Source organism: Anolis sagrei, chromosome 3 (genome assembly GCF_037176765.1).
Source record: "Anolis sagrei isolate rAnoSag1 chromosome 3, rAnoSag1.mat, whole genome shotgun sequence".
In the NCBI taxonomy this organism is placed as follows: domain Eukaryota; kingdom Metazoa; phylum Chordata; class Lepidosauria; order Squamata; family Dactyloidae; genus Anolis; species Anolis sagrei.
This window is the reverse complement of record NC_090023.1, coordinates 23,567,285-23,590,502: the sequence shown is the minus strand read 5'-3', so window position 1 is coordinate 23,590,502 and position 23,218 is coordinate 23,567,285. Positions and strand designations below refer to the sequence as shown.

The 23,218-nt window shown below is 42.1% G+C and overlaps 1 protein-coding gene across 2 annotated transcripts in view; it reads right to left on the bottom strand.

Annotated features, from left to right (window-relative positions):
* The window catches only part of DYNC2H1 (dynein cytoplasmic 2 heavy chain 1), a 166,915-nt gene extending 148,683 nt beyond the window's left edge, over positions 1-18,232 (bottom strand). For both annotated transcript variants that reach the window (XM_067466535.1, XM_067466536.1), the window contains exons 1-11: positions 18,133-18,232; positions 14,977-15,203; positions 13,950-14,120; positions 13,588-13,723; positions 11,945-12,063; positions 9,381-9,525; positions 7,903-8,135; positions 5,456-5,590; positions 5,251-5,364; positions 2,213-2,324; positions 902-1,026 (exon numbers count right to left, since the gene is read on the bottom strand). In XM_067466535.1, coding sequence (XP_067322636.1) covers positions 902-1,026; positions 2,213-2,324; positions 5,251-5,364; positions 5,456-5,590; positions 7,903-8,135; positions 9,381-9,525; positions 11,945-12,063; positions 13,588-13,723; positions 13,950-14,120; positions 14,977-15,177 — 1,491 coding nt within the window. In that variant the 5' untranslated portion in view covers positions 15,178-15,203; positions 18,133-18,232. The remainder of the gene's footprint in view (positions 1-901; positions 1,027-2,212; positions 2,325-5,250; positions 5,365-5,455; positions 5,591-7,902; positions 8,136-9,380; positions 9,526-11,944; positions 12,064-13,587; positions 13,724-13,949; positions 14,121-14,976; positions 15,204-18,132) is intronic.
* Between the last annotated feature and the right edge of the window lie 4,986 nt (positions 18,233-23,218).

Below are 23,218 nucleotides of genomic sequence, written 5' to 3'. Positions count from 1 at the left end.
TCAAAGATATAGACTGTATTACTTGCAGGGTATTGTACTTTCATGCAGGGAGAAGAGACTGAAATCTGATCAGCCCACCTTGAACGATAGAATATCAAGAAACATACAGTTAAGGTGCAGACCGCAAAAGCATATAATGTACCGATGAATTATGTGCATAGTTAGGATGCCAAACTCCTACTAGGTGCTATCCTGAGTCCTGTGGAACATCCACAGCTTTTCCTGAAAACTCTAATGCCTATTTCAATACACATTCTTCCAAGCACATAATTGTTCAACAGACCATTCACTACTTTCTGGAACTCTGTTCCATCTTAATGAAGGGACCCTGGTACCAGCTTTTCTTTATGATGTGTTTGCAGACTGCTCCCTGTACAAGCAGAAATTGATTTAAGAAACAAGCCCTAAGGAAATGCAGAAACAATATGCTATCAATAAGATAGAAAAGAGTTTTAGATTATATCATAGTTTCTCAATCTGTAGGTCCCCTGGTGTTTTGGTCTACAAATCCCAGAATCCCAGCCAATTTACCAGTTGTTAGGATATCTAGGAATTGAAGGTCAAAACATCTGGGGATTCCCAGGTTGAGAACCACTGTATTATAATGATCAGCCCCACAGAGTTACAGTACAACACAGCTGATACGCAAACAAAGAAATTTCAGAGAAGTCTGGGAAAGCCATGGTGCAATCTTTCCTCATTAACTGCACACCTAAATTTTAAATCAATCAATTTGAAACATTTTACTGGAGAGAAGAATTTCAGTCACAGACTACAACTTTAGAAGGCAACTCATGACAGCCTGAAAAGTCAATCATCTCTTTAAAATATACAATATGTTCTTTCTTTTAGCAGTTAATGATCATAAAACATTAATCAGATTATAAATTCAAAATGGCACCTTCAATTGTAGCTGTCGCACCCAAACAATATTGTTTACCACTTCAGAAAGATTTTTGCCAGAAAGTGGCCCTGATGCATCCCCCGGAGTGCCATGACAACGTGTCTCGAAGTCTGCCTGATAATCTGCAGAAGAGTATTAAGCAAAACATTAAGGAATACTTTAAACAGCTCTAGAAAGCACTGACATTTCATTATAATATTTAGCACAGTATGTGGTTGAATTTGACATGTTCTACAGTAGTATGTGTTCTACAGAATTTTATTTGAATGAAAAACATACTTTGATACCCTCTAACATGCTTAGATTGTCAAACTTTTAGAGTCTCTATAATCCAAATACACCTGGAGCAAAAGAATCATCAAATCATACTTGGAAGAGACCTCATGGGCCATCCAGTCCAACCCCCTGCCAAGAAGCAGGAAATCGCATTCAAAGAACAGAATATTTAATAGTGCAAGAAATATTTAACAGAATATTTAATAGTGCAAGAAACTGCAAGAGCCTCCATAAATATCCTTGTACATATGTCAAACTTGTGTGCCAAGGGAATGTTTTGAGTCCAAAATTATCTCTTTTGATATGACCTATGGATAAATCGAGAGTCATCCCACAGAGAGGAGAAAGTGCCGGTACTGCCTAAGGGTCACCTCTGGTCTCCATCACCACCACCATTTTTCCATCCAGGCATTCAGAAAAAGTGCATCTGCCAATTTCTGAGAAGGGAATGATTTCTTTTTTAATAAAGGTTCAGCTACAATATTATCAAAAAATGAACCATCTCCTTCTCTAAATAGACTAGCAAAAGGTAGGAGCATAGTATGAACTTCCAGGACATAAAAGAAGCACCAGACTCCGCTACTCTCCTGGCATTCCTTTGAAAAAAAGCACAAAAGAGCATTTGCTGCAACAGTTTTCCCACCTTCACATTCAAAAAGGCCAGGAGCCATACCACAGCAAAAAGAACACAAAGAGTTGGTGTTGCTTTTAGGTTCTCCCTGGACAGACTAAACTATCGCTTTTTGCCACTCTGTTTAGAGAAAAGAATGTTTTGATAAGAGTGAAGGTACTATAACCCCAATGACCCATGAATGAGTCAACTAAGGCTTGCATATTTTTAAGAAAAGCAAAGATCCCATCTACACAGCCTTATAATGCAGTTTCAAAGTGCATTGTATGGTCAGTGTACACTCATATAATGCAGTTTAACTACACTGAACTACATTATACGAGTCTACACGGATCATATGGTAGTGTAGATGGGGCCAAAGTAATTGAAATTATATTAGGAAAAATGTCATATATACCTACCTTTGATTGAGTCTTGAAGTTTTGCCAGTAATGTTTCTCTTTCTAAAAGCAATTCTTTGCTAATGCTTGGACGTCTTACTAACTCCTTATATTTCTGAAATGCCTGAAGTAGCTAAACATATATAAAAGGGTCACAAAACAAAAAACACCAGCAAATGAGACTAGTGTTCAAAACAATTATGTCATAGAATCATAAAGTTGGAAGAGACCTTGTGGGCCATCCAGTCCTGCCAAGAAGCAGGAAAACTGCATTCAAAGCACCCCCAACAGATGGCCATCCAGTATCTGTTTAAAAGAAGGAACCTCCACCACACTATGTGGCAGAGAGTTCCACTGCTGAACAGCTCTACAATGTATGCAATTGAAATGCTTGTTTGATCTAACAAAGTAAAGTGCACTTTTATACAGTACTAGCTGTGCCCTGCCACGCGTTGCTGTGGCCTTTAGTAAGAGTTTTGAAGTCTCTGCCTGGCCTCTCTTCCTTCCTTCACTCGCCCTCTTTCCCCTCTTTCTCTCTCTCTCTCTCTCTCTCTCTCTCTCTGGCATCCCTCCTTCCTCCCCCTTCTTTATGCTTGTGTGTAAACTTGAGTATCTTCTGTTGGTCATGGGGGTTCAGTGTGGCATGTTTGCCCCAATTCTGTCGTTGGTGGGGTTCAGGATGCTCTTTGAGTGTTGGTGAACTCTGAATCCCAGTGACTACAACTCCCAAATGTCAAGGTCTGTTTCCCTCAAACTCCATCTGTGTGGATATTTGGGCGTATTGAATGCTTTGGTCCGGATCCATCATTGTGTCTTCAAAGTCGCCCCCTCCCTTCTCCCCACCCCTTCCCTCCCTGAGTCACTCCTTCCCTCCTCCCACCCCCTCTGGAAAGACACACCCCCTCCCTTCGCCCCACCCCTTCCCTCCCTGATTGACTCCTGAAAGGAAAGGGGTGGGGCGAAGGGAGGGGGCGTTTCTTTCCGGAGGGGGTGGGAGGAGGGAAGGAGTGACTCAGGGAGGGAAGGGGTGGGGAGAAGGGAGGGGGCGACTTTGAAGACACGCCCCCTCCCTTCGCCCCACCCCTTTCCTTCCAGGAGTGTCTCAGGGAGGGAAGGGGTGGGGTGAAAGGGAGGGAGTGTCTTTCCAGTGGGGATGCTGTGCGGCAAGGCTTGGAGTGTGTGGAGCGGGGCTTGGAGGCAGTGTGGGAGGAGTAAGATGAAGGAGGGGGTGGAGGGAAGGGGGCGGGGGGAAGTTGCGTTGTTTGTGTGTGTGTGTGTGTGCCGTGGGGAAGTGCAGTGACGTGTTCGCGCTGGGCGGGGTGAGGGAGGGAGGGAAGTGCATTGGCCGTTCGGCCATGTGTGTGCGCGCGCTGGGGACTTTGCGCCAGTGCGCATGCTCAGTTGTTTTGCCGTTTTTTCTGTGTGTGGTTGTGTTGTTTTGATTTCTGACTGGATTAGTTTGTACCTAGTGGGTTGTCCTTGGGGCATGGCAATTTTGGTGGAGTTTTGTGGAGGGGTTTTAGAGTTTTGCTTCCCCGTTGGACACCAGTAGGAAATTTATAGATATAGATTTCAATGCTAGAGCAACAGCTTTAGCAAAATGCATTATAAAAGCAGCAAGGGGTTTATTTCTTTTTCCCTGCTTATATTTTGGCACAACAGAGACCTCAAAGCAATTAACAGAGAGTAACGCATTAGAACTAAACAAAAATCATGGCAACCATGGTGATCAATTGCAACATTTAAAAGCAGCTAAAATCAGTAAATAGCAACAAAGACAATAAAGGGAGTTCTTCAATTAGCCATCTTAATTTTTTTCTCAGATTCATCTTAAAGCATGCAGTTGTGGCAGAAAAAATCATTTCCCCAAAGGCTTATATTCCTAAAGGAGTTGGGAAATTGCTTTTTGCAATTTTTTCCATTTACAAAATAGAGCTAAGAGTTGTACAATCTAATTAAAAAGCTCCCACAACAATGAGCAGTCTATCCTTCTGCGACCTGATAGCCCACTTAAATATTGTCACTTTGTTTCTTATTCTCCCTAAATTAGGGCTAAGGACTGGGACTGATCTTTCAGGTCACTAGTAATGCCTCTTGGATTCTCTCTCACTCATCATCAGCAGCATGAGCTGGATTAGAGAGACCCAATATATCTTTATTACCTCACTCAAGATAATGCCACTGCTCACATACTGGAAAAGAGAAGACAAGGAACAATGTTTCTGTTGGAAATGACAACCTTCTTCAAGCCTTCTCTAATAATGCTTATCTATGATCCTGTTGCTTACTGTTTCCTGTATGTATGTTCTAGTATAGTTTCCTTTACTCTATGGTTCCTGAGAAGTTATAAAAGGGGCTGCAGACCAAATGTTCTTTATCTCTCTCCTTTTGACTATGTGACCTGTTGATAACTGTTTTGTTACAAGAGAGATGCCCTGGCTGGCTGGCACAGGGAACCACCTCAAAGATATTCGAAATTGGACGAATACATTTTTGTACCTGTGTATGATGAACTCATGAAGGTTGTGAATAAACCAAATATGTTATTTTTCTCAAAGTCTACTTCATTTTTGTCTCTTGAGTGAATGATATAAAACAAATTGTTTTATAGGAGAGTATATATACTTTGGCCACTGAAAAACATATCTAAAGCTCTGCTGTTTTTACGCACTGGCAAATCTCTGTTTCCCTAACAGATCAGAGATAACGGGTTATTCAGTCTAACAACTGAGACCATTGCCTTGAATAATTATATCTGGTTGTATACCACAAGAGAAGATTTTACTCTAAAGGGTTTTTGGCTCTTCTCCAAAAAGTGTTTTCCAAAAGGTTATAAATGGCATTTTCCAGAAGTTTCACAATATTTTCTCTCTTGGGTAGATAAAGAATGTTGACTCCAACACAGTAGCTAAAAGACAACATGACTTTTGAAGGTATACTTATGCTTCTCCTATGGCATACATAACAAAGATTCAAGCTAGAATCTGGATATACATATTAATAATAGGAGCTGTGTTTACAATTGCCAACTAATGCCACTGATTTTTCTTTAAGTTTACCTGCTGTGGGCTATCTTGAATTTCTGAAATAAATATTTTCATTTTGCTTGCTATTTTTTGTTCAGCCGGAGCAATAATTCGTTCATACTGACGCACAGCTGCTTTCCACAATGGCTACAGACAAAGAATATGTATTAATTTGGTTCATTTCCATCAAAATTCTATCAAATGCAAGAAAGAAAACATGTATATGTATATGTTATACCTCTGTGTAGGGATTATAATGCACAGGATTCAAACCAGCAAAAGGCTCAAACACTTGGGCGAGGTGCAGTGCCTGCTGTTCACCAGTTGGCAAAAAATAGGTCAGTTTCTCATGAAGTGTTCTAATGGATAGCACCTACAGACCAAAAAAGAGAATAGGTTAACTGAAGTTACGAACCCATCCTCAATAGTAGTTTGCCAAATACCTGGATAGAAACCCACAGGGAAGAACTTTCTAAACCGTTTCATTAAAATATATAGTTTTTAAAAAATCAATAATAAGATTTAATGAAAATTATATTACTCTAGTTTCACTACATTAACATGTGGATTTCTTAATTTCTACAGTTATAATATTGAAGCCCCTGCAAAACCATACCCTATTAGGTTCTTGTGGGTTTTTTCGGGCTATAGAGCCATGTTCTAGAGGCATTTCTCCTGACGTTTCGCCTGCATCTGTGGCAAGCATCCTCAGAGGTAGAGGTCTGTTGGAATTAGGACAATGGGTTTATATATAAACCCATTGTCCTAATTCCAACAGACCTCTACCTCTGAGGATGCTTGCCACAGATGCAGGCGAAACGTCAGGAGAAATGCCTCTAGAACATGGCTCTATAGCCCGAAAAAACCCACAAGAACCTAGTGATTCCAGCCATGAAAGCCTTCGACAATACATTCATACCCTATTACTTCATCATGACAAAAAGGTGAGTGGACATTCTCAAAACTGTTAGCTTTGGCAGATACTACAAGGCTTGTAAGAAAACTTCAAGAACTGCCCTAGAGGTCAATTTTGTATCTGGCATCCAAGGACATAAATATCAAAAGCTAATCCGCAGAAGGCTGGATGCCTTAACAATGATGCACATAATAATTTCAATCTTCATAAGCACAGGAACTACCTGTTCAAAGATATGATAGATGTTCAAGTAATAGATGTTTAAGTAGTATTATATATCCAGAAAGTATTACAGTGGGCCGCTTGCATTCAAAGCATCCCCGACAGATGACCATCCAGCCTCTATTTAAAAGCCTCCAAAAAAAGGAGCCTCCATCACACTCTGAGGAGAAGAGTTCCACTGCTGAACAGCTCTCACAGTCAAGAAGTTCTTCCTAATGTTCAGATGGAATCTCCTTTCTTGTAGTTTGAAGCTATTGTTCTGCATCCTAGTCTCCAGGGCAGCAGAAAACAAGCTTGCTCCCTCCTCTCTCCACATTATCTGCCCTGAACTGGATTATATGAGTCTACACTGCCATATAATCCATCTGAAAGAACATAAGGCAGTGTAGAAGGGTCCTAAACATAACTCTCCTTGGCTTCAGGGCTTCACTAAGTAAGATAACAGGATCTCAATTAAAATAGACTGCACTATATTTTGCAAAGTGAAATATTGTGCTAGGTCTTTCCAGCATCTTATTTTCTTGATACGTTTTCTTTAATGGTACAAACAGCAGCTGGGGAAGGGATGTTAGTACTGTTTTGGTTGGTTTTTTAAACTCAAAATGATTACAAAGGGCTTATGATTCCATTCCCAAATCTATGTTTTAGTCTGAATTATGTCCCTTGTGACTACTTTTCCAAATATTCATAATGGCCACATTGACATCTCTGTCACCCTACTCAATTTAACCATCGAAGTATAGCTTATTCTTTGCAGCTGAGCGCCTTTAGCTTCAGACTGAGCTTTTGATCTTGTAAATGCAAAAAATGCTCTGTCACCAAGTCATTTTAAAAATTACTTTGTGTTGTGGTTCAGCACCAACTTGATGGGAATGATGGGAATGGGAGTGAGGAGCCTGCAGATGGGATTGAGAATAGTGCAGATGTGGGCTCTCAGCTTTCTTCCCATGAATTTAGAGACAGGCAATTTAGAGACAGGCCTGTGTCTTCAATGTCTTCACAAGATCGGAATGTGGGTGATAAGACAGTTGCTGGGAAGCAAGGTCAGACGGTCGGTGGGATGCAAGGCCGCGCAGGACAGGTGGTGCGAAGGAGTGCGCGGCTGGCAGAGAAGTGTTGACCTCATCTGTGGGAAAACTGCTCGTTAAGGCTTGTTTGATATTTGCTGTTTTGCTGTGAAACATATAAGTAATCTGCCTGGACAGAGATCCTGCAATATGGCTTGCAGTAGCCCAGTTCGGGGCTAGGGATTTAGCAACGGCCTGCTTCGTGTAACCTTAAGCTGCTTCCTGGTTTGGGGCTTCTTGTTTTGCTTCATGTCTTCCGCTTAAACTTCCAAGGAAAATATTGGACTCTTTACTTTGTAACCACTGAATTTTTTACTGCTTTTACTTTGATTGTTTCAATAAACTTTTTACCTTTCAAGATTGGCTGGTTTTGTCAGAGAAAGCAAGGTGAATCTATTCTGAGGCACAACACTTTGAAAAGCTTATGCTATCATCTCTTCCTTCCCAGCATATAAAGAACAAAATGAAGCGAAGTGTTACCTCTTCGAGGCGTTTACTGAGCTTGCCTAGAGCTTCAGGAATGTATTTTTCAGCTTGCCACAAATGTGGAGTGTAACGCTGCCACAGCTGTCCTGTAAGATGGTCACAGGCTGATATCCACTGTTCACAAATTGTGATACCAGCTTTCAGGTTTTCTTTCACAATGTGAAAGGAATCCTCCCAAAGATTAAAGGTTCCCAGCTTCTTCTGGACAAACCTTCCGAGAGATCCAGCTGAAACCACATACACACATTGAACAAATTAACAGCGCTTTACAAAATGGCAGAAGTGGGAATAAGAACACAACCTTCAAATTATTACTTCCAACAGGTCTACAGAAAAATAATAACAACAGCACTTTATTTGTATTCTGCCCTATCTCCCTGAGGGGACTCAGAGCGGATTCTAGCATATACAGACAAAAGGCAAACATTCAATGCCTCGAAACAATGAAACACAGATACAGATACACAGATAAAGGTAAAGGCTTCCTCTTCATCTCCAGCTCTGGGGGGTGGTGCTCATTTCCATTTCTAAGCCAAAAAGCCGGCGTTGTCCATATTCAACTCCTAGATCATGTGGCTGGTATGACTGCGTGGGGTGCCATTTACCTTCCCACCAAGGCAATACCTATTGATCTATTCACATCTGCATGTTTTCAAACTGCTAGGTAGGCAGGAGCTAGGGCTAACAGCAAAAGCTCACCCCGTCCCACATATTCGAACCACCAAATTTCTTGACAACTTGCCACAGCTGCCCATTCTTGCCACACAGCATCTATTCATGTTCCAACCAGATCCTGCATTGATTGGCAGTGGAGATGAAGATCGCATATAATATACTGGGACTGTGGCACAGCTGGCTGGGAGTCAGCTGCATTAAGATCACTACTGACCAAAAGGTCATGAGTTCGAAGCCAGCCCGGGTCAGAGTGAGCTCCTGACCAAAATTGTGTAGCTTGTTGTCGACCTTTGCAGCACGAAAGACAGTTGCATCTGTCAAGTAGGAAATTGAGGTACCATTTATGTGGGGAGGCTAATTTAACTGATTTACAAGGCCATAAAAATCTCCAGGATGTATGCAAAGAATGAGGAAAGTATTTCATCAGTGTCACGAACAGATGGTGATGCAACAGCTCCCCTGGTGGCCAGAACCTGGAATGTTAAATAGCCTCTGAGTGTCTGTTTATATATGTTGTGTGTCTGTGGCACTGAATGTTTGCCATGTATAGGTACATTGTAATCCGCCCTGAGTCCCTTCCGGGGTAAGAAGGGCGGAATATAAATACTGTAAATAAATAAATAAATAAATAATACTCAGTGATATACCTTCCCCTTTTTAAAAATCTGGTAAAGCACTAGAGTACAAAAATAAAAGATAAAATGATGGAAGGTTCATTTTAGACACACTCAATAAACAAGAAGTTAAACTATAACCATTTATTTATGGCAGAGGGATTTTTATGCTCACAGCTTTACCTATGACATCTAAAAGATTTTGCATGCGCTGCTGTGGAAAAGGTTCATGCTCAGTTTGTCTCCATACATCATCAACAGTATCTCGTGTCGTCTCCACTAAATCCACCACCTCAAATAAAGATAGACTGTCCAAATTGCAATAATCCTGAAAGTAGAAATCAAAGTTTTTAAAAAACGTATTTTTCTACATGTATACAAATGCTTTACTACATAAATAACTTACTCGAGAATATCCCTGTGCAATTTTGACACTTAAATGCAAATCCTTTGGGACTTTCTCATTTAATTATTTATTCTTTGCAATTAATTACTGATTATTTACATGTAGCTGGAATCCCCTGGAGATATGGTTGAAAACTAGCAACATTTGCTGAAATAACAACAATGTATTATGCCTTCACTACTAAAACTCTATAACGTTTTATGAAATTTCAGTGTTTGCTTTCCCTTATCTATTTTAGTTCAAATAATTCTTACTCATTTCTTTAAAGAATTTTCCAAGTAATTTACATTACAAAACCTGTAGCAATTACTAATCAAGGAAAAGTAATGGTTTCCCATGACATTAAGTCTAGTTGTGTCTGCCTTTGGAGAGTGGTGCTCATCTCCATTTCTAAGCCAAAGAGCCGGTGTTGTCTATAGACACCTCCAAGGTCATGTGGCCAGCATGACTGCATGGAGCGTCGTTACTTTCCTGCACAAACGGTACCTATTGATCTGAACTGTTAGGTTGGCAGAAGCTGGGCCTAACAGTGGGAGCTTACCCCACTCCCTGGATTCAAACCACAAACCTTTCAGACAGCAAGTTCAGCAGCTCTGTGGTTTAAAACTCTACACCACCAGGGGGCCAGCAATTACTGGTACCTAAGGAATTAAACTTTGGGCAAAAGTCATTAAGAAAACCTGGGATAAAATCCTGGGAAATAGGGCTTGTCCGGAAGGGCCCTTAGAGCAGATGCTGCAAGACAGCACCACATACACACTACTTTTGGCTAATCTACCATGTTCATTTCTCTGTCTTGAAAACCACTTGGTAAGGAAATGAGTGAGGAGGTTGTTCAGAAATTGAAATCTTTTACCTCCTGGGATTCTATTTTATCTGCCATTATTTCTATTAGAACAACTAAGGCTGTGTCTACACTGCAGAATTAATGCAGTTTCACACATTAACTACTATGGCTCAATGCTATGAAATTTTAGGATGTGTAGTTTCCTGAAATATGCATTTACCCTTCTCCATCAAAGAGCTTCAGACATCTCAATAAACTACAAATCCCAGCATTCCATTTAATGGAGCTACAACAGCTAATGGTGTCAAGCTACAATAAAACAACTCAACTGACCATTGTCAACCTGAAGCAGCAACTATTTTAATAATCTCACCGATGTAATTTAATGTACATACAGTTTATGATACCATTCTATATATGACACCACCTAATGGTTTCAATAGTAAGTTAAATATTTAAAAGATCAAAATAAAGTATTCAAGGAGACAATATGTAAACGTATGGCCTTTGGTATGGCTTTATGGAATCATCAGACAATGCTCCCACACAAGTTTTCCCCTGTTCACTTGCACAGCCCAGTTTATCATAGCCAGATATATGACTACTAGGCTGTAGCCCACATTCATGGCACTGTCATTTAATAATGGTGGGCATGATAATCTATCATCAGCAGAGGTTGTGGATCCAGAGGGCCCACTGTATTTGGTCTTCACTGAACATAAGCGCCTTCAATAAACACAGTGGAACAATTAAATTCAGTAGTGAGGCATAAAAATATAAACAGAAAAACAGCATATTCCCTGGGTTGCTGTGAGTTTTTCGGGCTGTATGGCAATGTTCCAGTAGCATTCTCTCATGACATTTCACCCACATCTATGGCAGGCATCCTCAGAGGTTGAGGGGTCTGTTGAAAACTAGGCAAGTAAGGTTTATATATCTGTGGAATGTCCAAGGTGGGAGAAAGAACTCTTGTCAGCTTCAGGCAAATGTAAATGTTGCAACTGGCCACCTTGTTTAGCATTGATTGGCCTTGCAACATTCACACTTGCCTCAAGCTGACAAGAGTTCTTTATCCCATCCTGGACATTCCACAGATATATAAACCTCACTTGCCTAGTTTCAGACAGACCGCACAACCTCTGAGGATGCCTGCATAGATGTGGGCAAAACGTCAGGAGAGAATGCTTCTAGAACATGGTCATACAGCCCAGAAAACTCACAGCAACCTGGTGATTCCAGCCATGAAAGCCTAATCCCTGTTTCTATATCTTGTAATACATTTTTCAAGGTAATATTATGGGTTGAATGCCCAACTAAAACTCTGGAAAACTAGAGGGAAACTCCCTCCTTAATCACTGAAATCCATACTGGGCAAAGTACACTCTGTTATGCTCAGAAGAAGAGTGATGGAAAATCTCCTCTTTGGCAAGAAAACCCTGATAGAGTCACCATAAGCTAGAGTCAACCAGAAAGCATATAAGGGTGTTTGCTGCATAATAAGTCTAATGTTTTTTTAATACAAAAACCAAATGAACGAATGAAGATACTACACACATATGTGATGGCTTCAAAGAGATCTTTAAAATGCAAGGCTCTCTCCTTGCTAGATGACTTGCTTCCACGTTGAGCACGCTCTGTCCAAAATTGAAACTCATCATTGGGAGAAAGTATTGCTGTAAAAAAAATCCAGAAGACACATTTTAAAGTCATTTAGGATTTTCTGATTTTGTTTCAAATAATTATCAAATAGATCAAAGAACTTCTAGCAACATTTATTTCTATATATTTTCAATAAGCTCATGCAGTCAGCCCTCGACTTTTGCTGAGCATAGGGTGCAGGACCCCAACAAAAATGGGGAAAAAACTGTGAATATCTCTAGGCACTCCCAAACTTTATTTAACATTCACAAAAAAGTACCTGTATGGCCAGAGTGGCTTAACCCAGATGCATGCATGGTGGGACTGGACCTCACTCCCTGGGAATAAGTGCTGCTTATACAGCTTATGCATTGAAGAACAGACCTGTGCTTTAGAGGCTCAACTGCTGTCATTTTTTGAGACAGACATAGTATGTACAATGCTGACAGCAGCATAATCTTGCTTAAAGGCTTCAGTGTATCAAATAGAGTTAATGAAATTTTATAGTTTTCAGAGGGCTATTTTTGTGTAATTTCCAAAAACAGAAAGGGGAAGAGAGAGACGAAAAGACCAGTGAAACTAATTCAGAGAGATGATATTTTCAGAAAGAGTTAAGTCCATAAAATACCCAAGGCAGGGTGATCTGTGGCAACTTTTTCTCTCCCCGACAAAAGAAGCCTCCTCCATTTTTCCTTGGAAAGTTACCTCCTCCTCCAGAGAGGACCCTTTGAACTCGCTTTCCAAGTGGCACGAGCATAAGGTGGCCATTGAAAGTTCCTCTTGGAACATAATGGAAGTAGAAGTTTTCTCTATCTGTGTCTCTCAGCCAATAAAAAGCCTGGTGGTGTCCATACTCTGATTGGCTGAGAAAGGACACAACTGGTGACCACAATTCCCAGAATTCTCTCTTGCGATTTCTCTTATTTTAAAATTTAAAATAATTCGTTAAAAAAATCAGTAGCTTGGTGAATTGCTTTGAAACTTGGTAGGCCTGCAGTTGTAAATGGGGTCTACAACTGAAGTAGGTTTCATGTACACAGGCTTTAAAATAACTGAGGATTGAGACTTTAAAATTTCCCATTGTAGCCAATGGGCCAAATCTCTGCCAATTGAAACAGAAAACACCCCTCCCCTTTCGGGTAACTTTCTGGTAAATGAAATAAGGGGTCAGACAAAAATGGACTCGAAAATGGTATGCCTTTTGGCCCAAATGCACATGACTAGTATCAAACAAAGAACAGTGTCAACTTGTACAAAAAAGGGACACTTTCTCTACTAAATAATGTGAAAACTCACAGAGAATTAGATAGCATAGGAGGCAAGGATTACATGATACTTCTATAGCTATGTTACTCTTTTGCAGGAAAAATAATAAAAAGTCTTGGTACGTTAAACACAGTTGCATACAATTTTCTGTACTGTAGCCCCCTTCAGCAGATATAGTTAGACTCATTTCAAAGCAAATGAAGTGAAATGAAGCAAACATACTTACCAATGATGCTCAGAATTACAGATTGCTGTATCTTATAATTTTTGCCTAAATAGTAGGATGTAAATACCTTGAACATCATCTTCCTTGTATTTGTTGCCTGTATAAGAAGCATCCGTCCTCCTCAAAACAGAACCTAAGCCAGCCTCCAACTCCCGTAAAAGATTCTGGAGTTTAGGATCAAAATCTTTGCTCCATTTCTCATCCTGTAACCAAGATGTCAAAAGTTATGACTCTCATATTGCAACCAAATGCAAACTTCTTCAAAGTACAATTTTATATCTACATCAAATATCAAAATTTTATATCGACACCAAATATCAAAAAGCTCCATCCTTACTTTGTTCACAACAAATCGTGAAATAAGAGAATTCAGTTGTTAGGAATTTGGAGAAAATCCCACAAATGTATTGAGAAAGCATGCATTCTCACCTTCAACAACACTGGTGCAAATACCTGTCGCAATGCTTGATAAAGCATATTGACAGGAGAATCTAACATAGATGATACAAGGATATTGCTATGAAGATTTTCCTCTGTGATAATATCTGGCCGTAGCTTGAAGAATACCAACATCTTATCTTCTGAATTACCAGCTTCAACCTGTATGATGAAAGAAATGCAAATGCTGACATTAACTGTAAAACAAACAGATTACCAAGGTGAAAATATTTATAAATTACCTAAACTACAGGAGATAGTGCACCAAGATTAAACTGACCATGTGTCTCAGGTGTTCATTTTCAACATGATACAACTGGAAGAGGAAATCACTACTAGGAAGAAAGGAAGTCTGCTACTAGATGATACAATATCTCATCATTATTGTGTCATTATCAAAGAAATCATAGGGAATTATCGCTTTTTAAAACTATACTTAAAAGTAAAGACTAAAATAATATGGAACGGCAAAACACTCCATATAAACCAAGCAGTTAAAGAAGTCACAAGGAAAAATGCCTTGATAAGGATATTAAGATTGGATAACCTGAGGAAAGAAAGGGGAAACTATTATATGATGCAATATAATAAAACAGGAGATATAACTGGAAGCAATTTAAGAAATTTAGTCCAATATTGTTCTAGCTGGCAGAAACTCCAAAGGATTTCAAAAACGGATTCTTTCCTAGTTCTAGTAGGATATCCTAAATATTCCTCCATTGTGATTTCTCTTCCAAATACACTTGTCAGCTTTTATATTATACACAACAAACTTGACCTATTATGGCATGGAAATAAACACTTTTATATTCACTAATGACTTAATAATTACTTTGAGTTAAAAGCGTAAAACCAATGGCATTTTGCAGATGGTACATTTTATACCAGAGATGAAATCGCTCCAATTTTTTATGATTTCTTTTTTAAAAACATAAACCCCAATAATTCGCTACAGTGCTTTAAATATATTCAGAAAGGTCTAGTCTGTCAGAAAATTATCTTGAGAATAAGAAGATACCTTGTTGGAGACAAGAATCTGATCGTGTGAGTGCTGCACACATAAAAGAAATTCATTGCCATCATCCAAGAAGTTGCCCAGTTCAAGACTTGAAGAAAGAGGGGCAAGGCTGGTATATGACGAAAGCCCAAAATAGTTTGCTACAGTGGCTGAAATAAAGATCCTCCTTTTATCTCCATCTCCATCTCCATCCAGAGGCATGATGTCAATAGAACCTTGGGTTCAACCTGGGAGAACAAAGAGAAGCACATTTGTAACAAAAGGAGATGGAAAACTGATCTTCCCAAAGGGAAAGAGACTAAGGAAAGAAAAATATTTATACAGGTGAGTAGCCGAATATGACTGGATTGACCTTGAAGGAGCTGGAGGTGGTGACAGGGAACTCTGATGTGGGCTGGTCCATGTGTCAGGAATGACTTTTCAATGACTCTGAAGCATAGGTTCTTTTTATTGCAATTTCCAATATAGAATATATCAGATTACAGAAAAACATTTAGACATACAGAATGACATTGGACATAAGAGACATACACCATGTCTCTCCTTCCCAAAACTTCTTCCCTAAGCACAATGCCAAGGACCAGATCTCTGTTTTCCATACAGCAGAACCTGACTTCCTGCACAAAATCTAGGACTCCAAAATCACACTTCTTCCTCGTCCCTTGAGAAAGAAGCCCCAAAGAGACCAGACTGCTCCCGTGCAAATCTGCCACTCTCCATATGTACACTATCTCTCTCCTTCCAGATTTTGTTCATTTTCATGGTTTCCTCCTTTCTGTTGAAATTGTCCACATGCTTGTGTATTTCAATGGCTTCTCTGTGCAGTCTGTGAACAAAATCTGGCTACCAGTATTTTAAAAAGCTCTAAAATTACAACAGCACAACAACAGAGAGGAAACAAACAAGGACATCTAATCACCTCTCAACAAAAGTTTGCTCCAGGCACTGTCAGGCCATTATATGCTAATCAAGGTGGTCAAGTTGAAACATTCACACCTAGCTCCAGCAGACAAGAGTCCTTTGTCTCACCCTGGTCATTCCACAGATACATAAACCCTTTTTCCTAGTTCCAACAGACCTCACTACCTCTGAGGATGCTTGCCATAGATGCAGGCAAAACGTCAGGAGAGAATGCCTCTAGACCATGGCCCTATAGCCCGAAAAAACCTACAAAAACCCAGTGATTTCGGCCATGAAAGCCTTTGACAATACATTGAACAACAACATCATGTCTCCTCTCAGCCTTTTCTTCTGCAAGCTAAACATTCCCACCTCTTTAAGTTGCTCCTCATAGGGCTTGTTCTCCAGACCCTTGATCATTTTAGTCGCCCTGCTCTGAACACATCCTAGAGGCAGACAATCCCACAATATCTGCTTGAGTGCTTTGAACTGGGTTATCTGAGTCCACACTGCCATATAGCCCAGTTCAAAGCAGATTTTTCTGCCTTCATCTTCTGGGATACTGGGCTGTGTGGAAGGGCCCTGGGTTATGTGGCTGGTCACTGCCTAAGAGCCACAAGTTTCCCATTCCTGTTCTTAGAATCATAGAATCATAGAATCCTAGAGTTGGAAGAGACCTCATGGGCCATCCAGTCCAACCCCCTGCCAAGAAGCAGGAATATTGCATTCAAATCACCCCTGACAGATGGCCATCCAGCCTCTGCTTAAAAGCTTCCAAAAAAGGAGCCTCCACCACACTCCGGGGCAGAGAGTTCCACTGCTGAATGGCTCTCACAGTCAGGAAGTTCTTCCTCATATTCAGATGGAATCTCCTCTCTTGTAGTTTGAAGCCATTGTTCCGCATCCTAGTCTGCAAGGAAGCAGAAAACAAGCTTGCTCCCTCCTCCCTGTGGCTTCCTCTCACATATTTATACATGGCTATCATATCTCCTCTCAGCCTTCTCTTCTTCAGGCTAAACATGCCCAGCTCCTTAAGCCGCTCCTCATAGGGTTTGTTCTCCAGACCCTTGATCATTTTAGTCGCCCTCCTCTGGACACATTCCAGCTTGTCAATGTTGTTGTTCATTCGTTCAGTCGTCTCCGACTCTTCGTGACCTCATGGACCAGCCCACGCCAGAGCTCCCTGTCGGCCGTTACCACCCCCAGCACCTTCAAGGTCAGTCCAGTCACTTCAAGGATGCCATCCATCCATCTTGCCCTTGGTCGGCCCCTCTTCCTTTTACCTTCCACTTTCCCCAGCATAATTGTCTTCTCTAGGCTTTCCTGTCTCATGATGTGGCCAAAGTACTTCAACTTTGTCTCTAGTATCCTTCCCTCCAATGAGCAGTCGGGTTTTATTTCCTGGAGGATGGACTGGTTGGATCTTCTCGCAGTCCAAGGCACTCTCAGAACTTTCCTCCAACACCACAACTCAAAAGCATCAATCTTCCTTCGCTCAGCCTTCCCTAAGGTCCAGCTCTCACATCCGTAGGTTACTACAGGGAATACCATGGCTTTGACTAGGCGGATCTTTGTTACCAGTATGATGTCTCTACTCTTCACTATTTTATCGAGACTGGACATTGCTCTCCTCCCAAGAAGGAAGCGTCTTCTGATTTCCTGGCCACAGTCTGCATCTGCAGTAATCTTTGCACCTAGAAATACAAAGTCTGTCACGGCCTCCACGGTTTCTCCCTCTATTTTCCAGTTGTCAATCATTCTTGTTGCCATAATCTTGTTTTTTTTTTACGTTTAGCTGCAACCCGGCTTTTGCGCTTTCTTCTTTCACCTTGATTAGAAGGCTCCTCAGCTCCTCCTCGCTTTCAGCCATCAGAGTGGTGTCATCTGCATATCTGAGGTTGTTAATGTTTCTTCCAGCAATTTTCAGCTTGTCAATATCTCTCTTGAATTGTGGTGCCCAGAATTCTTCTTCATGTTTGAGTGGAATCTCGTTTGCTGATTGCTGAACTAGGACTTTAAGTGCGAGGGTGGATCCATTTTACTCCCAGGATTCCACGGGATGAAGCTCGAGCACTTGAAGGAAAACTACAGCTCCAGAATGACGCCTAACACAGCAGCGGTAAAGAAACTCGCCCCATCTTCCGCGGAGCATCCCTTCATGGCGCGGCTGTGAGCTGAAACCGGGATGAATGAAGTCGTGGAAAGAAGAGGGAAGGGTGTCCGCCCACAAAGAGCGGAAAGAGAAGGAAAGCTTACCGCATGGCAGCCAAGGCCTCCCAGGCTCAGAAGCAGCGCCGCAAAGGGATCCCCACGACGCGTCGCTAGGCCCGGTTGCTATGGAAACCGAAAGGCGGAAGCAAACGAAAGCGGCACGTTCGATCGGAGAAACACTCTTAAGTGTAGCTGTTGGACTTCAGCTCCCAGAAAGCCTGATCATTGGACGAGGCAGCTGAGGCTTCTGGGAATTGAAGTCCAAAACCTGAGCTAGGCAATCGTCAGGAGCGCCCAGCATCAGTTGGGAGCGAATTAGGAAAGCCTTCAGTTCAGCTCACATCACAAGTGCTGAACCTGACTCAGCACATAGAAGATGGCTTTGAAAGGCAGCAGATCACAGGAGCTGTCCTCATAGACTTGTCAGCAGCCTATGATACTGTGAACCACCGCCTCCTCCTGAGAAAAATGTACAATATCACAAAGGACTACCACCTCACCCACCTCATAGGAAACCTGCTACAAAACAGGAGCTTATTTGTTGAGTTCCAGGGCCAGAGAAGCAAATGACGGAAACAGAAGAACGGTTTGCCTCAGGGGAGCGTGCTCGCTCCATCCATGTTCAACATCTACACAAATGACCATCCACTGCCAGAAGGGACAGAAAGTTTCATCTATGCTGTTGATCGTGCCATTACTGCTCAAGCAGGGAGCTTTGAGATGGTTGAACAGAAGCTTTCCGAAGCTCTAGGTGCTCTTACTGCCTACTACAGGGAAAACCAGCTGAACCCCAACCCATCTAAAACACAGACATGTGCCTTTCATCTCAAGAACAGACAAGCATCCCAACCTCTGAAGATCACCTGGGAAGGAATCCCACTGGAGCATTGCAGCGCACCCAGATACCTGGGAGTCACTCTGGACCGTGCTCTTACCTACAAGAAGCATTGCCTGAACATCAAGCAAAAAGTGGGTGCTAGAAACAATATCATACAAAAGCTGACTGGCACAACCTGGGGATCACAACCAGATACAGTGAAGACATCTGCCCTTGCGCTGTGCTACTCTGCTGCTGAGTATGCATGCCCAGTGTGGAACACATCTCAGCACACTAAAACAGTGGATGTGGCTCTTAATGAGACATGCTGCATTATCATGGGGTGTCTGTGCCCTACACCACTGGAGAAATTACACTGCTTAGCCGGCATTGCACCACCTGACATCCGCCGGGAAGTGGCAGCCAATAGTGAAAGGACCAAGGCAGAGACATCTCCAGCTCATCCCCTGTTTGGGTATCAGCCAGCACGTCGATGACTTAAATCAAGACATAGTTTTCTAAGATCTACAGAGACTCTCGCCGGAACACCTCAGCAAGCGAGAGTCCAAAAGTGGCAGGCTCAACCCCAGAACCTCAACCAAGTGGCAGGCTCAACCCCAGAACCTCAACCATTTGGTGACTCCCCGCTGGGCACACAGAGGACTGGGCGACTTGGAAGGCGCTGAACAGACTGCTCTCTGGCACCACGAGATGGAGAGCCAACCTTCAGAAATGGGGCTACAAAGTGCGAGTGTGGAGAGGAGCAAACCACTGACCACCTGCTGCAATGCAAACCTGAGCCCTGCCACATGCACCATGGAGGACCTTCTTGCAGCAACACTCCAAGCAGCCAGATACTGGTCAAAGGACATTTAATCAACTACCAAACTCACAATTTTCGTAATTTGTCTATGTTTTTTTTTCTTTTTTTCTTTGCTTTGTTCTGTTAGAAATGTAATATAATTGACTGGTTGCACTGACACGATAAATACATTATATTATATTATATTATATTATATTATATTACTAGCCGTCCCCTGCCACGCGTTCCCATGGCCCAGTCTGGTGATCTTGAAAATAAAGCAATGAGAAAATGTTGGTTTCTAATATATATAATATCTTTATGCTTGTGGGTAAACAGTATTTCTTGCTGTTTCTTTGTCAGTGTTGATGTAGAGATTGTCTGGTTTGCCTACTCTATGACATGCAATAGCTACTTGTCCTTCTTTAGGAGTCCCTTTCAAATCTATGATACTATATCTCTAAGCTTGGCCTGTCATTGAACATCGAGAAAACCAAAGTGCAGTCACCAGCCATCCCCTCTCCAATGCCAGAGATACAGCTTAATGGGGTAACATTAGAAAATGTTGACCATTTCCGCTACCTTGGCAGCCACCTCTCCACCAAAGTCAATATCGACACCGAAATGCAACACTGCCTGAGCTTTGCGAGTGCAGCATTTTTTCCGAATGAAGCAGAGAGTGTTTGAGGACAGGGACATCCATAAGGATACCAAGGTGCTTGTCTATAAAGCCATTGTCCTCCCAACCCTTCTATATGCCTGCGAAACATGGACTGTCTACAGACATCACATGCAACTCCTGGAACAATTCCATCAGCGTTGCCTCGGAAAAATCCTGCAAATCCCTTGGGAAGACAAGCGGACAAACGTTAGTGTGCTGGAAGAAGCAAAGATCACCAGCACTGAAGCGATGGTCCTCCGCCATCAACTCCGCTGGACTGGCCACGCTGTCTGGATGCCCTACCACCATCTCCCAAAGCAGCTGCTCTACTCCGAACTCAAGAACGGAAAACAGAATGTTGGTGGTCAGGAAAAGAGATTTAAAAATGGGCTCAAAGCCAACCTTAAAAACTCTGGCATAGACACTGAGAACTGGGAAGCCCTGGCCCTTGAGAGCTCCAGCTGGAGGTCAGCTGTGACCAGCAGTGCTGCAGAATTTGAAGAGGCATAAATGGAGGGTGAAAGAAACGTGCCAAGAGGAAGGCACGTCAAGCCAACCCCGACCGAGACCGTCTTCCACCTGGAAACCAATGCCCTCACTGCGGGAGAAGATGGAGATCAAGAATAGGGCTCCACAGTCACATACGGATCCACCAGAAAACTGATCCTGGAAGACTATCCTACTCGGCCAACAAGGGATTGCCTAAGTAAAGTACTGTATCTCTTTGTGTGTGAATCATATATTTCGATCTATATCTATGGCTGGATGGCTCTTTGTCAGAAGGGCTTTGATTACGTTTTCTTCCCCTGGTGAAGGGAGTTGGATTGGATGGATTTAAGGCAGTTAACTGAGTGGCTTTAAGTATTTTCTGTTGGTCATGAGGGTTCTGTGTGGGAAGTTTGGCCCAATTCTGTCTTTCATGGGGTTCTGAATGCTCTTTGATTGCAGGTGAACTATAAATCCCAGTAACTACAACTCCCAAATGTCAACATCTATTTTCCCCAAACTCCATTTGTGTTCATATTTGGCCATATGGAATATTCGTGCCAAGTTTGGTCCAGATCCATCATTATTTGAGTCCACTGTGCTCTCTGGATGTAGGTGAACTACAATTCCCAAACACAAGATCAAAGCCCACCAAACCCTTCTAGTGTTTTCTCTTGGTCATGGGAGTCCTGTGTGCCACATTTGGTTCAATGTCATCATTGGTGGAGTTTAGAATGCTTTTTGATTGTAGGTGAACTACAAATCCCAGCAACTACAACTCCCAAATGGCAAAATCAATTTTTTTGAGTGATAGACACTCCTTGGGTTAGTATGTGTCGTGTGGCCAAATTTGGTGACAATTCGTCCAGGGGTTTTTTTGGGATCAGTTAATCCCACAAACGAAAATTACATTTTTATTTATTTATTTAGCAATTTTGTATACCGGTCTTCTCCCCTCTATCGGGGGACTCAGGCCGGTTACCAACAATAAAATCATAAAACAATAATTAAAAACATCATATAACATATTCAATTAAAACGCTATAACAGCAAAATGCAATCACATAATAACAATGCTCAGTCGTCATAGTGAATTCGTTGTCCATCATTCATCGTCATCTATCCGATCACAGAAATATTGATTCACTCGTCGAAAGCCAAACCCCATAGCCAGGTTTTCACCCGTTTTCTGAACGACAGAATGGAGGGGGCAGTTCTGATCTCCAGTGGGAGAGAGTTCCAGAGTCGAGGGGCCACCACCGAGAAGGCCCTGTCCCTCGTCCCCACCAAACACGCTTGAGAGGCCGGTGGGACCGAGAGCAGGGCCCCTCCAGACAATCTTAACAACCTAGATGGTTCATAGGGGAGAATACGTCCGGACTGGTAAACTGGGCCGGAGTCGTTTATTTATTTATTTATTTACTTTATTTGTATACCGCTGTTCTCAGCCCTTAGGCGACTCACAGCGGTTAACAACAGGAGCAGCAAAAATTCAATGCTATAAGGACACAATATTTAAAAACAATTGACATCATAAACACATTAAACACATTGAACAGTTAACAGCAATAACCATTCAGTGGCGTCTCATAACTAAAAACATGATCCAAATTCGTCATCTATTGTTCCATTCCTATGATCATTACACTCATTGCACTGTCTATTCAAACGCCTGTTCGAAAAACCAGGTTTTCACTTTTCTTCGGAATACCATTAGTGATGGGGCCAATCTAATGTCCGTGGGAAGGGCGTTCCACAGCCGAGGGGCCACCACCGAGAAGGCCCTATCTCTCGTCCCCGTTCAGGGCTTTATAGGTTAACACCAGCACTTTGAATTGTGCTCGGAAGCTAATTGGCAGCCATATGAAGATATGTGTATATATGTGTGTGTGTGTGAGAAACAATGGCTTCAAACTACAAGAGAGGAGATTCCACCTGAACATGAGGAAGAACTTCCTGACTGTGAGAGCCGTTCAGCAGTGGAACTCTCTGCCCTGGAGTGTGGTGGAGGCTCCTTCTTTGGAAGCTTTTAAACAGAGGCTGGATGGCCATCTGTCGGGGGTGCTTTGAATGCAATATTCCTGCTTCTTGGCAGGGGGTTGGACTGGATGGCCCATGAGGTCTCTTCCAAATCTTTGGTTCTATGATTCAGCAGTGGAACTCTCTGCCCCGGAGTGTGGTGGAGGCTCCTTGTTTGGAAGCTTTTAAACAGAGTATAGCACAGACATTCATCCATTCTAGCAGAGGTATACAACGCCAGGAACCCCATTGTCGCTTTGGGACTCCATTTCCCAGCCTCCCTCTCCGCTATTCTCGCTGACAGAGGCTGACGGGAAGGGAAGTTCAAGGCTATTTAAAGGCCGCC